This window comes from Mytilus trossulus, chromosome 4, assembly GCF_036588685.1.
Source record: "Mytilus trossulus isolate FHL-02 chromosome 4, PNRI_Mtr1.1.1.hap1, whole genome shotgun sequence".
NCBI classification, from domain to species: Eukaryota; Metazoa; Mollusca; class Bivalvia; order Mytilida; family Mytilidae; genus Mytilus; species Mytilus trossulus.
In genome coordinates, this window is record NC_086376.1 from 16948143 (window position 1) to 16963046 (window position 14904).

A 14904-nucleotide genomic window follows, 5' to 3' on the forward strand; every position below is an offset into this window, starting at 1 on the left:
AAGAATTGCATATTTTTTATGATACTTATAAAATACAGAAATTACCAATTATTTAACAAAAAACAATGTGTTTATCGTTTATAACAAAAAAGTTATGTCTTTCTTTCGAAAAAGAAAATACGGGCACAAATCTGAATTATGAGCAAATATACAAAATTTCGACCTCATTTTACTCAAAAAGTAGCACATGAAGGTATATTTTTTTATTAGATATTTGATTTAATCAGGTAAAAAATAGCCTATATGCAAATTTTCATGAACTTGTAAATACAGGATCAAAACTGTATCGTATGCCCTTAAGGAGTTTTTGCCTTTCAAGGACAGTTTTTCACAATTTATTCATCTAGTTGGATTACTTTGAAAAAAAGCTTCTCCTTTGAAACTGCCGAATCACTTTCAGGAAAACTTGAACTGAATGAGTTTCCGAGTATCTAATACAAAACTGTATATATTTGGAACTGTGTTTCCCTGTACGTCAAGAGATATAGACACTGAGGCTAAAATTGAACATAGGGGTAAAATGCATTTTTTAAAGAAAATATGACAGATGCAAACAACTTTTAAATTGAGTTTTTAAGCCTCTCATGAATACATATATAAAAGCAGAATAATCATTGATGAAAGATAAAAGCATAAAACTACAGGTGGGCTATTCATGTTCTTGAGAGCCTCTTGCTTCTGTTCCTTTACTATTAAATATGGTCTCTTCTGTTTCTTGTAGTTTGTCCTGTCTATCAGCGTTATAACAAAACATCTGCAGTCCAAAGACTTGCATGTTTATCAATTATTTCTCTGATAACCTTATGTTGATTTAAACGACTAGGAAGACATTGATGAAGACGAATAAAAATAAATTAAAATCCAACACTACAAGACCTTTGAAAATTTTGTCATAATCTGAAATATCACTAATGTTTGGCACTGCACCCGGCCATACTTTTCTCGGACTGTTTATGAGGTTTTTACACTAAATCTATTAGAGGTGTTCAAATTTAATCTTGAATATATATCTTGAATATTTAAAATATTCAAATTATAATCTGAGAATTACCTTTGTCCCATAACAAGAGAAGGTTGGTCGCTTGCCAGCATGATTATCATTAACACATTATGTATGTGCCTGTCCCAAGACAGGTGCTTATAACTCAGGGGTTGTAGTTGATTGTTGTCTGTCTGATTTTTTTTTCGTTTGTTGTCTTTAATAAAATTGAAGATGTTGGTTTTCTCTTTTGAGTTGATTCATTTTCATCATACTAGACTCTTTAACAGCTTATGGTCCATATGGTATGGACTTTGCTTTTTGCTGGCAGCCGTACCGTGTTCTTGAGGTTTTTTACATTATTATCCAATGGTATCTAATCAATATTTGTCCCATTGGCAATCATACCGCCTTCCCTTATTAGTGTACATGTCCTCAATGATCTTCAACTTAGTACTTGTTTGACTTTATAAATATTTTGATATGACCGTCACTGAAGAGTCTTATGTAGACGAACCGCGCGTCTGGCGTATTAAATTATAATTCTGGTACTTTTGATAAATATATATGTCTATGAAACAGTCAATTAAGTCGAGTTTGTATAATTTACTGTGCTAAAAGTACAATTCTGCTGAAATTTTTTCAGCATTTCTTAAGATGAAAGCTTTGTTGGTATTATCACATAAGGTTATACAGCTTTGATGCAAAAAGGTTATAGGGCCAATAATTTAATTTCTTGAATTCAAATATTTAAAATTGATATAATATGAACATAAGAAAATGTGATATAATTGAAAAATTTCTTTTAAAAAAACAGTCTTTTGAATAACATTTACAACATCAATCGTATATGAAAGCCTGTTAGATATCAGTAAAACCATGGTTGAATTATTTCCCACATTAGCTTTGAGGCTGCAATTGTAGGAAGTACTTTTAAAAATACCAAAAAGTGTAAATGGATTATTTTCCCGTGACTGATATTTAGTTGTGGGCAACAACTAGTTTCCGGAAGATGCATGTGTCTCATCAAATATCCTTTCGGCTGAGGTTGCTGTGCATAGTAAATCATACCAATTGTGTCATATAAATTGGTCATATTTGACAATGTTTGATAACGATAATTGATATCTCAAATGACATTTCTGCACTAACGTGACCTGACTTAGATATAGTAACCTTTCGTTTTCACTTCATCTATTAATGTTATATCAGTCTGCTTTAATTTACTTGCATTGTCATCATTATAAAGCAATCATGATTGTTTATATAGCAAAAGACCAATCATTGTTTTAAAACCACATCTTCATTATTGATGTATTTTCAATTTGAAATTAAAAAAAAAATAATGCAAGTCTGTACTTTTTACAGGTGGAAAGACGCACCACAGGTAAAAAGAGACATACAAGCCATTAACTTCTATATCATAAAGATACTGACAAGAAATAAATAATTCTTTGTTAAAACAATGAAATTTTTTGACATAAATACTGAATGGGAGGTTATTAATGTGTGTCTTGTATCCATTCATAACATAACCTCTACGACTTCAAAAATAAACACACAGACGGGAAATGTTAACTTGAACATTAAATAAAAATGTCTACTCATAAGAAGGTCTTTTGTTTTCTTCAGTTTGCAAAGGTGATCGACTTAATTTTAATTTAGCCTCACTCTTTTTATCTTATGTCCGTTACGTTTGGACTTTTAAAATACCTCAAGGGTTCCTTTTTTTTACAATTCTGTCATTGTTATATCATGTTTGTAATATTACGATATCCTCAATTTCATTTTCAATTCATTTATTTAAAGACCAAAACCACATATAGTTAATCAACACCTATATATTTGCATAGTTTAGCATTGATTTTATCTTTATCTTTTTTAATGTCAAAATGTTAATTTAGTGGTGTTTCCTATAAAATACCCTTGAAAAATGTAATGTTGTGATCTACTTCTAGGACCAACAACATGGCGAACTACCAGAGATTACTGCTCCTGCTATTAAGCTGTGTGTATGGTATTTCATATTGCTCTCACCAGGGATGGTGGAGAAAACATCACGGATGGTGGAAGAAACCCAACTGTAACTGTTCAGATCACAATCATTCCGATCATTCAACAACGGAACCTAAACCAATGAGTGAAGTTGTTAGAACTATGTTTCCTGGATTGTTAATTAATTCCAATGATCTTACAAAATTACCTGTGATAAAACCTGAGGGTACCCGCAGAACTCATGAAACCAGTTATGTTGGAAATATTGTTCCAAACAGTAAAACTGTGCTAGATTCTTGTTGTCAAACGTAAGTCATTCAATAATATTCTACAAATGAAACAGGTTGCTGTCAGTTTTAAAAGCTGATATGAGCTTATGTTTCACTGTTTGCATACTTTTATTTGAACTGATTTTATTTGAATTTGCAAACTGCATAAAATTATTTGCATATGTATAACTTTTTTCTAAAGCTTGAAGTATGTTTTCTTATCGAGATAACATTAAACTTGCAACGATATGTACAAGTAGAATTTACTACCATGTATTTCTGTTAATTGCGAAAAAATGAATTATATTAATCCCAACGGTATAAATCGTTTAAACTTCAAAGTACGTTATTAATATATGTATAATTGCGATAATATATTATATCAATTACAAACGCATAAATCGTTTCTGATATAACTATATTAATATATGTATATATTCGTGTAAAAAATGTGAAAACCTATCAAAGTACACTTTTATTTGCATATTTTAAAAATGTACAGTTAACAATTACCTTGTATTACAATACCTTGTATCAACGACTGTATGATAATTGACAGTAATATTCCAATCTACCTACCTAAATGGAGACAATGGGCGCTATTATCAATAAACACCTACTATATTCAAATTTGATAATCTAATGCATTATCTCAAATATATATAGAAAAAAAATGATGTGGAATTGAATCGATGTACATGGGTACATTGTATGTCCATGTTAAACTTGTTTGTAATTGGTTTCGGAATATTTCGCCTTCCAAATAAAATCTGAATTAACGACTAAAGTTTTATTTTTATTTGTAAGATATTTGGTTTAAACATATTAGATTACTAAAAAATTTCACTGCATTCACTTACCCATTTATGTTTTAAAAAAGTTTTGGTAGAATACATATTTTAGCAGCGTTGTCAAAAGTGGTAACATAATGTAAATTTACCTTTTTTTTCTAAGAATGAATATGGAATTGTCATTAGCCTTTTATAATACTTTTGTATTTTTCTTCTCTCTCTGTTTATTGGTCTATTGAAAATTGATATTCACATAAGTCATTGTAAAAATGTTCTTTTGCATAACGACACTATTAGATAATGCTTTATTTCAATATCAACTGTCTGGTTTGTATTTCTTTGACATCGGAACTGAAGTTCATTGTTGATATATAATTAGATTATGATTTATCATCTTCAAGTTCTTTGTTGCAGTCTTCTAACCCCGCCACATTATTTATGTATGTGCCTGTCCTAAGTCAGGAGCCTGTTATTCAGTGGTTGTCGTTTGTTTATGTGTTACATATTTGTATTTCGTTCATTTTTTTACATAAATAAGGCCGTTAGTTTTCTCGTTTGAATTGTGTTACATTGTCTTATCGAGGCCTTTTATAGCTGACTATGCGGTATGGGCTTTGTTAATGGTTGAAGGCCGTACGGTGACCTATAGTTGTTAATGTTTGTGTCATTTTGGTCTTTTGTGGATAGTTGTCTCATTGGCAATCATACCACATCTTCTTTTTTATATATTCTATAAAAGTCTTCTTAGTGCAAATGTTGTTAAGTGTTTCATAGAGCAATGATTTAATTTCACACTATTCAATATACAGCTGTTTTTGCCGAAAAACAGTATAATGAGTATGTACCGTGTATACTACTGCGTCTGTTTTGGGTGTATTTAATTTGTTGGTTTACTGAGTCATTGATATCTTCTCTTATCCACATGGCAATAAAGGTTACTGTTAATTTCCCCCTTATATACCTCTCCTTTAGTAACAAAGTATATTATTTTTAAATAAAACTATACAAATTCTTTCAGTCATTCACGTACATTCCCTTCCTCAGACATCTTTAAAATCTTTTGATTAATAAGTTTTAAAATATATGCAAGATACAATTTGACATGAACCTTGAACCATACCAGCAGCTGTATGTTTTCACAGCTTTTAGTTGTTTGTACAAATAATAACCGTTTTATATTTAAAATAGTTTCTTTTTTATTTATAGGGAATTTGCATATGAAGTTATAAACACAACTGTATCCAACAATAGAAATTTAAAAGTCGTCCATTTTGAAAATGCTTTCCAGTTTGTTCCTACTGGGAAATGTCCGTAAGTATTCTAAGTCTGACATTAGCAGAATGTCTGCTTTAGCTTGTTTATCTTACTTTGGTTCAGTTACGAATGCATGTTATATGGGTGGGGGAAAGAAACACGCACTTGTTTCAAAGCTTTTGAAGTTTTTTGGTAGTAAAAGCACAAAAATAGTTATAAATAGATAAAAGTGTGGATTATTGGTGAGTGAATAATAAACCCAACACAACCAAAACCAAATAGACGTAAAGCAAATCCATCTAGATGTTAAAAGTAAGATAACGAAAATACCGAACTCCGAGGAAAATTCTAAACGAAAAGTCCTTTAGCGAATGGCAAAAACAAACAGCTCAAACGCACCAAACAAATGAAAAACAACTATCACATTCCTGACTTGGTACAGACATTTTCAAATGTAGAAGATGGTGGATTGAACCTGGCTTTAAAGCCAGCTGAAACTATCACTTGCTTGACAAGCGCAAAAAATTATATAAACAACGATGTGTGAACAGAATAAACAGATATAATACTGGTAGGTACAAATGCAAAAAAAAGGGTACAGCCGTCAAAATTGTGTCATAATCTTTATCACCATAAAAATAAGCATAAAGGCAAATAGACAAATCACATTAGCAAAATGTAATAATGTACAAAGACAAGGAAAAGAATACTATATCACGTAAGTAAGATGAAAAAACCAGATTCGGTACCAAGAACATATACCTCAGGACCGTTGTGTATTATTTGTGAAGTTGATATGGAATATTTATCAACAAGGTTTTGGTATATTCCGACTATTTTTTTCAAAAAAGGACGAGACGTTCTTTGACATACCCCTGGTTCTTCAATTTTCTGCTGCTTAGACACTAATGACATTTTAGAAAGTCTGAGTAGCAGCTGCAAGTTCCTGAATACCGAATGAGTTTGAAAATATACTGTCTGAACAGTAGACAGATGTATATATAATATCCAAATCTTTAAACAGTTCAGAGTCTTAAATGAATTAAGCACAAACAAACAAAAATATCTGCCACTTATACCAAATTGTTAACCTAAGTAATCAACCTTTTTACTTCAAAAGAGGTTGGGGTGACTGGTTTTTACATATAAAAAAAATATTATAGTGTAAAAATTTTAGAGCGAAAATTGATATACGTGTGCCAACATCGAACACGAACAATAGTATTTCGAAAAACTTACCAAAAAAGGCGGGTATTAGCTAAAATCTACTATAAAGTACAAAACTATAATAACGTCTTAAACTAAACTACTATAACTATATTGGTGGATGGACAATTTCACAGCAAGGACATCAAAGTAAAGTAAAAACACCATTACTGGCACAAACTGTACATAGTTTTGATGACGAATACAATTAAAAAATTTTATGAGCAAGTTGTCGGTACTAGCTGACAATATTTATCAAAGGTACCAGGCTCATAATTTAATACACCAGACGCGCGTTACGTCTTCATAAGACTCATCCGTGGCGCTCAGATCAATATACTAATAAATTAATAGGTGCAAAAGTGAAGAGCATAGACGATCCAAAATTTCAAAAAGTGCCAAGTACGGCTAAGGTAATATATACCTAGGATAATAAAATCCTAAGAATTCATTAACTACTTAATTCAGAATGTAGCGTACAAAAAAAAGAAATAACTATCCGAATTGTCACAAATTATGACACGGATTTGCAGAAATCATCGGCGTTTCAAGTATTATCTTCTTTCTAGATGTACACAGATCGCACTGTATCTTTTATCTACATGATCTGTATGAAAATATTGATTTTTTTAAATTTCAGAGAAAATGCAACGTGTGGTAGAAACACATGTGTACAGATGTATCGTCACCAATGGTTACTGATTTGGGATGACCATTTACCACATTATCCACCAGTAACTTTTGCTGCCGTTGAAGTGCCCTCCCACTGTGAATGTGTTAATGTCGGTACATGAATCCATTTTTTATATTCTTTCTCCGAAAAGAAAACGGACATTAACACATTCAAATCTTTAAAATGTGTAAATTTCATTCTAGATAAGTCATATCTTTGATAAATCGGTTTTATTCTGTATGGAAACATAGGTCGGCATGCCTATGCAAATTGTCACTAGGTTGTGTTTTTTCAGTTACGAGAATAAATGATAGATTTAAAGTGTCAATATTGTATGAGTATGATCGAGTAAAATGCTTGAATGGTATGCGTTATAGTGTATAGTGTAAATGAGCGTAACCTTGTGAAAGACTTGTTTGATATGTGTATTTACTGTATGATATGTGTATTTACTGTATGATAAATGAATGTTTGAAATAATTATTAGTAATTGACATGATCCCTGTGAAATAAATTATAAAAAGTGTTTCATGCGTCATTTTAGTTATATCAGTCGATTAACACAGTACGTCAGTTGGGATGACACCTTTTGTGTATTTATTTTCTATAATCAAGATGATTGTATCGATAGGCAGGCCTACTAAAATGTAAAATAACAAAAATAGCGAACTCCTAGGAAAGTTCAAAACGGAAAGTCCGTTATCAAATGGCAAAATCAAAAGCCTCAAACACAGCAACGAATGGATAACAACTGTCATATTCTAGACTTGGTGAAGACATTTTCTTGTGTAGAGAACGATGGATTATACCTGGTTTAATAGCTAGCTTAAAACTCCCACCTGTAATCAGTTGTATCAATTTCCATTATATTGACAACAGTATGTGAATCAAACAAACAGACATGATAAAATGTCCAAAATAGAGGTACAGCAGTCAACATTGTGTTATAATCTTAATCTCTATTACAACAAACAATTTTATAACAAAGAAACACAAAAACACATAACCAAACTGGCATCCGCTTGTGTATAGAACCAGCTTAACCACCAAAAATAAAAAGACAAGAATACAAAATTTTCAATAGCACAATAACACAGTGACGGGCTATCTAAGTACAGAGTCACATCGTATATTAACAGTAAAATCACCATAATTCTGAACTCCGAGGAAAATTTAAAACAAAAAGTCCCTAATCAAATGGCAAAAACAAAAGCTCAAACATATCAACCGAATGGACAACAACTGTCATATTCTTGACTTAGTGAAGGCATTTTCTTATGTAGAAAATGGTGGATTGAACCCTGTTTTTTTTTTAAGTTGAAATCATTCCTTCGTAAATTTTGAGGACGCCATCACGAGTTGGTTGACCGTTATGGAATTATCGTTTCACAAATGATATCGGATATGTTCCTTACGTCGTAACTGCAATCCCCTACCCTTTCATGAATGTGACCTACCGAATTAGACCATTTACCGGATTTGTTATCACATAAGCAACACGACGGGTGCCACATGTAGAGCAGAATCTGCTTACCCTTCTGGAGCACCTGAGATCACCCTTAGATTTTGGTTGGGTTCGTGTTGTTTGTTCTATAGTTTTCTATGTTGTGTCACGTGTACTATTGTTTGTCTGTTTGTCTTTTTCATTTTTAACCATGGCGTTGTTTTTTTCGATTAATGAGTTTGACTTCCTTTGGTATCTTGCTTCCCTCTTTTTATAGCTAGCTAATTATACCTCTAACTTGAATGACAGTCGCATCAAATTTCATTATATTGACATTGATGCGTGTACAAACTAAACAGACATATCAGGTAAAAATGTTAATAATACATAAACAAAAAACATACAAACATGTAACAAATAAGCTCAAAATGACATATAGACCAAGCTTATTAGTACAAATGAACGAAAATAATACATAAATTTACCATGGTACAATAACACAATGACGATTGTATAAGTATAGAGCTACGTCATATATGCAACAAAGAAACATAAAAAAAGCATATAGCAAAAAATGAAACACTAGCAAAAAAAAAGTTTTAGTATTCAAAGTAACACCAAACGACATAGACAAAGCACATTAGCAAAATGAAGGACATAGATAGATAGAATGTAGCACAATCATTCATTGTGGATACTGTATTTTTGACCCAAAACGATTTACAAGAACAAGAGCGTATGATTCTCTAGAATATAACCATAGTATCCATTTCATTCTTGTTAAAATCGTTTTCCTTAAAAGTCGTCGTTATGTTTACTGCACCGTTCGTCGATTTGTATCTATACGTTAGTATGGCTTTTTGTTATGTCACTGGGATATCGGTATTTTAACCAACAAACTTATTTATTAAAACATTTACATTTACATAATAAATTCTACACTTAACAATATTCACTATAATATTCGTTAAGATAACTCTACGCTTTTGATTTCCGGATATATCATTCAGAAATGATTCCTATTAGCCCTTCGTTTCACCTATAACGGAAATATAAACCGATGTATTGTACATCTACAGGTATACATCTACAGGTATTATGCGATCTTTTCAAAATTTCAATGAATTAACAAGTCTGGTAAACCTCAAATTATAACCAAAATATTAAGTTACAAAAAACTTAACTGTGAATTCCTGTTGTGAATTTCAAAATGTGCGAAACATAAGGAGGTGGGTTTTTTTAGTTCTTCGCTTTTTAATTTAAACATATTTATTTATAGTGGATTGGGAAACAAGTTGTGCAACTTATATTAATCCCTTTCCACTTTGCGGGTGCGAGTGTTGCCTTGTAGCGGCATTAGCCTACTCTTGCTAGTTCTTCGCTTTTTGTGGCCTCTATTTGAAAATAGCGTTCCAAAGGTAGGTGAAAATTGAGACTACATTTGAACTCATATCATAACTGATTAGCACGTTAAATTCATATTGGAAACGGTTGATATTGTTTGATATTAATAACCTAGTAACTTTGAACCTGTTGTTGTTTTCAATTCAATGGCATCCCGTTTTAAATTTGGCAAAAAGAATGACTGGAAATTTAATATAGTTAAAAACCAGATATATAAAGTTTCAACTTTCTCCTGCAAAATTGACCGTATATGTATTTTGCTATTAATATATGTCTCTTTTGGTCACATGGTTTTTCGAGTAGCCTGGTATATTTATATATCCATAGCTTGAAAGATTGAATGTAGCACCTTAAAAATCAGTTACGATACTATCGGTTTGACCCAAACTGAATAGCAAAACATTATGGTGCGATCCTCTAGAATATAACCATTTTATCCATTGCATCCTCATTTCAATCGTTGTTTCTTTTTCTAAATTAACCGTCGCTATCCCATGTTTACTGTACCGTTCGTCAAATTGTATATGTACGATTGTATAGCGTTTTGTTCATTATACTTGGATACTGTTATTTCGCCAACAAAATGTTTATTAGAACATTTACTGTTTCTATTGAAATATTTGATTTTAGGAACGTATGAATTCGAATTGGCATGCGATTTTAATTGGCATATATATATACACTAGTACACTATTGGTTAAAATTATCACGTCGGTGACAGAAATGAATCTAAATGCATCACCTTTTAAGCTCTACTTTACAATATAAGGTTATTGCTATATATATATGAATATTTTCCCTAGTACTATTTAACTGCACACACAGCCTGTCTGGTGCAATATTATATTCAGCAAGAGACACATGACTCTGATTTAGCACATACCATTATTCACTATAAATTATATTTGTATAATTCAACATTATTAATTTTCAGGATATCGTAAAATATAAAATTAAAAAATTCTGACGTTTACCTATAACAGAAATATGAAAGTTTTTATTTTTACATCTACATAATATATACAATCCTTTAAAATGTAACATGCCTGGTAAACCTCACATCAAAACAAAAATGTTAACTTACAAGAAACGTAACTGTAACTTCCTGTGGAGCAAAATATAAGGACAGTAAGTAAATTGACCATACATCAACTATTTCTTTGATCTTTTGGGTTAAAATTGATATTGACAGATCAGTTTTGAATTTCCTAGAATGGTAGCCATTAACACGTCATATTAGCTCCTGACTTTCATTTCTTTTACAACTGATATGACATAATATCATAACATAGCAAACGTGAACGTGTTACTCTTTTTTAGAATATATAATATCCCGTTTGTAATATTATTAATTTGCGCCCAAAAACATGTCTTGAAAGTAAACATAGTTAGTACTATCTACCTCGTGCAAAGTTGACATTATGTGGATGTTGGCTATTCTTGTTTATTCCCTCTAAGTCACAGAGTTACATAGATATTTAGGAAGATGCGGTGTGAGTGCCAATGAGACGACACTCCATCCAAATAACAATTTACAAAAAAGTAAACCATACATATTTTTAGTAGTTAATATACATCCATGTTGTTCAAATTTGTTAGTTTTATGCATTCCTAATGAAATAAGAAATCCATAGAAACGCTGTGTACGCACCAATTTAAGAAGTATTATCTATGTTCAATTAAGCAGTAATTTAAACATTTCAAAATGGTAAAGAAGTAAAGTGAATAATTTGGCCTTTCGGTCTCAATTTTCAGACTTTGCTGAATCACTATATCTAGATTTTATGAGGGGCCAGAAATGAAAGGTGAGCTCACTATTGTTAGTAGACTGGGTTTTTTCAATGTTCATTCAATTTCTTAAAACGGTACAGTAGCTGATGGTTTGTTTCACTTTTGACCACTCTGAATAAATACCTAAACAATCCCAATCGACAATATTACAAATAACATGAAAAACGCCTTCATTCAAACACATTTAAAGTAATTTTGAAAATAATGTCCGTCTTAAATTAAACTGCAAACTTGCCCCATCTTAGGTAATTTGAGATGTATAAAACGTTCTGCATACTGCTTCTACACATAACAAGTCATAAGTTTTCTATGGTGTGTCTTGTGTACTATTATGTGTATGTTGTCTTTTCTCTTTTTTAAGCCATGGTGTTATCGGTTTATTTTCGATTGATGAGTTTGAATGTCTGTTCGGTATCTTTTAGCCCTTCTTTTCCAATAGTTATCAAATGTACCAGGATTGTAATTTAGTACGCCAGACGCGCGTTTCGTCTACATACGACTCATCAGTGACGCTCAAATCAAAATATTTATAAAACCAAACAAGTAAAAAGTTGAAGAGCATTGAGGATCCAAACTAGCCCCAATTTTTTTTAACCAAACCTATAACATTTCATAAAATTCCTTTCCTTGACAGGCAATATATTGAATTACAAATTACTAAACATTACATTTATGAAATACTACGGCTTTCTTACCTCAGAAGTAAATAACCTTAAAATTGGCACTCACACCACATCCTCCTATATCTATTAGCTGTATTTGGCAAAACATTTAGGAATTTTTGGTCCTCAATACTCTTCAACTACGTACTGTATTTAGCCTTTTGATTTTTTAAAGAATGAAGCGTCACTGATTTATTAGTCTGTTATAGACGAAACGCGCGTCTAGCAAAAATACAAAATTTCAATCCTGGTATCTATGATGTATTGAATTTATTTACTAAAAATATATAATTAATTTGTTAAAGTACTGAAATTTGTAAACATAATTCAACAAATTACCTCTAGTTCAGTATATTTTTAACAAAAATGATATCAATGGCATTGGTATCTTCAGCCATTCTCAATCTCTTTTAAACTCCTGGAGTGTTTGGGATGTATTTAATATCAATGTTGTATACAATTAAGGTACGTGAACACAATATATTGAATGCTAGATTTGTGAAATAATAGACATAAGCATATTGAAACAGCAAAAGCATTTTCCAGTCAGTCGTTTTGTTTGTGAGTGTCTGAATACATCAAGTACATTGTTCCATGCATTTGAATGTAAGAATGTAGTTGTACGCATTACCAAAAATGCAGGAATGGAACAAACTAGTTTCGTTTTAATCTTGTGAAGTGACTTTCTGTTTACCAATCGTTCGAATTTTACTGTAGTTAGTGAATGCGAATTTTTTTCTGCAAACATGCATTGACGGATCCAGGGGGTGGGGGGTTCCGGTGGTCGGAACCCCCCCCCCCCCTTTTTTTGGCCGATCAATGCATTTGGACGGGGACATATAGTTGGAACACCCCTTTTTTGGCCTGGGTTCGGCCCCCCCCCCCCCTCCTTCCCTTTTTTTTTAAAATGGCTGGGTCCGCCCCTGGCATGCGATACAGTTTTGATCCCACGGGTGATATTTTGACAAAAATTTGCATACAGTTTTCACCATTTCAAATATATCTTTAAAATATGCCTTCATATAAATGTTACTTTTAGAGATACATGGGGTCCCAATATTAGATATTTACAACTAATTTTGGATTCGATTTCTTGGACGTTTCTATAACTTGGACAGATGCACGTAACTTTTTGTTGCAGAAGATGAACACGGTCGAAATTTTGTAAAACAATTTTTCGTAAGTCTGCCATAAACTTAATATGCAAACATTCTTTGGAAATAAATAATACATTACATTTTCATGATTTTAGAAAAACCCAGCATATATATTGTTGTAGACATACTGTAGTTTCCAAAAACAATATTTGTGGTTAACTTTGCTAATAAAAAATTTGCTTATAAAAAAAAATACATAGAATCTTCATATTCCATCGAGTCACATGTCATTTTAGAAAAGAGGTTTTTTTTCAGGATTATGATAAAAATCAGTCGAAAATTGGCCATTGCTTGTCTTGTGCTGTTTAATCTTGTTTATCCTTTGGTCCTGTAGAATATATCCATGTCATTCTCGTTTCAATGATTTTCCTAAAAATTCACACTATTGTGCAATGTCATTTTTCTGCTCTTATACAAAATAATATTCGTTGAATTTTAAGATATATTAAAGATATGGCATGTAAATATGTCCCTCTTTAGCCCTGACTTTGAACCATAACAGATATACAAAAGGTTGTATTTTTCATCTACAGACCGTATGCAATACTATATGCAATACTGTATGCAATACTTTAAAATCTAAATGAATTAACATGTCTGGTAAACTTCAAATCAAAACCAAAATGTTAAGTTACAAAAAACTTAACTGTGAATACGGTAAGACCTTGCATCAATTAAATCAAAATCTTTGGCTCTTTGAGATTAGATTTTAGAATGCCATGTTGAAGTTAATGACAATTGAAACTGTTGTATTTCCTTAGTATGAAATTCCTAAATTTGAAGCCTCAATCATTACAATCGATATGACATGATTTAATAATCTAGCAAAACTTATTTTTAAATTCAATAGTATCACATTTGTTATTTGCCTCCCAATAGAAATTATGTACGGAAAGTGAATATAGTTAGTTCAAACTTCCTTTTGCAAAGTTGATCTTATCTTGGCCTGGGTAAGCTATTATTGGTTATTCTCTCTTGGAGTTTGTGCGTTCCTCGTGAATTCAGAAATCCAGAGAATCACTTCGGACACATCAAATTCATGATGAAGTGTGTTCGTCAAGTTCCATTGATACTTTTTGCATGCAGTAAATTAATCATTTAAACATTTACGATGTAAAGGGAATGATTGTGCATTTATGTCGCAATGTTCAGACTATGCTCACTTACTATGTTTAAAATTGAAGATTATCTCAGGGAGATGACAAGAATTGTGAGCTAGGTGTTGATTGCGTCCTCTGAGGGTAAGTGTGTTTCTTGTCCGATACCTCCAAATAAATAC

General features: G+C 31.7%; 1 protein-coding gene across 1 annotated transcript; it reads left to right on the forward strand.

Moving 5' to 3' along the window:
* The first annotated feature begins 2943 nt into the window (after positions 1-2943).
* On the forward strand, positions 2944-7397 carry LOC134713765 (uncharacterized). The gene is made up of 3 exons (XM_063575053.1): positions 2944-3282; positions 5241-5345; positions 7135-7397. Exons 1-3 carry the CDS (start codon positions 2948-2950, stop codon positions 7286-7288), a joined length of 594 nt encoding a protein of 197 aa, XP_063431123.1. The 5' UTR covers positions 2944-2947; the 3' UTR covers positions 7289-7397.
* Positions 7398-14904: the final 7507 nt, after the last annotated feature.

Excerpts from the sequence above, each read along its gene's own strand:
- LOC134713765 (XM_063575053.1), top strand. The coding sequence starts at position 2,948 with ATGGCGAACTACCAGAGATTACTGCTCCTGCTATTAAGCTGTGTGTAT. Across the intron at positions 3,283-5,240 it reads CTAGATTCTTGTTGTCAAAC|GGAATTTGCATATGAAGTTA; the intron begins GTAAGTCATTCA and ends TTTTATTTATAG. Across the intron at positions 5,346-7,134 it reads GTTCCTACTGGGAAATGTCC|AGAAAATGCAACGTGTGGTA; the intron begins GTAAGTATTCTA and ends TTTAAATTTCAG.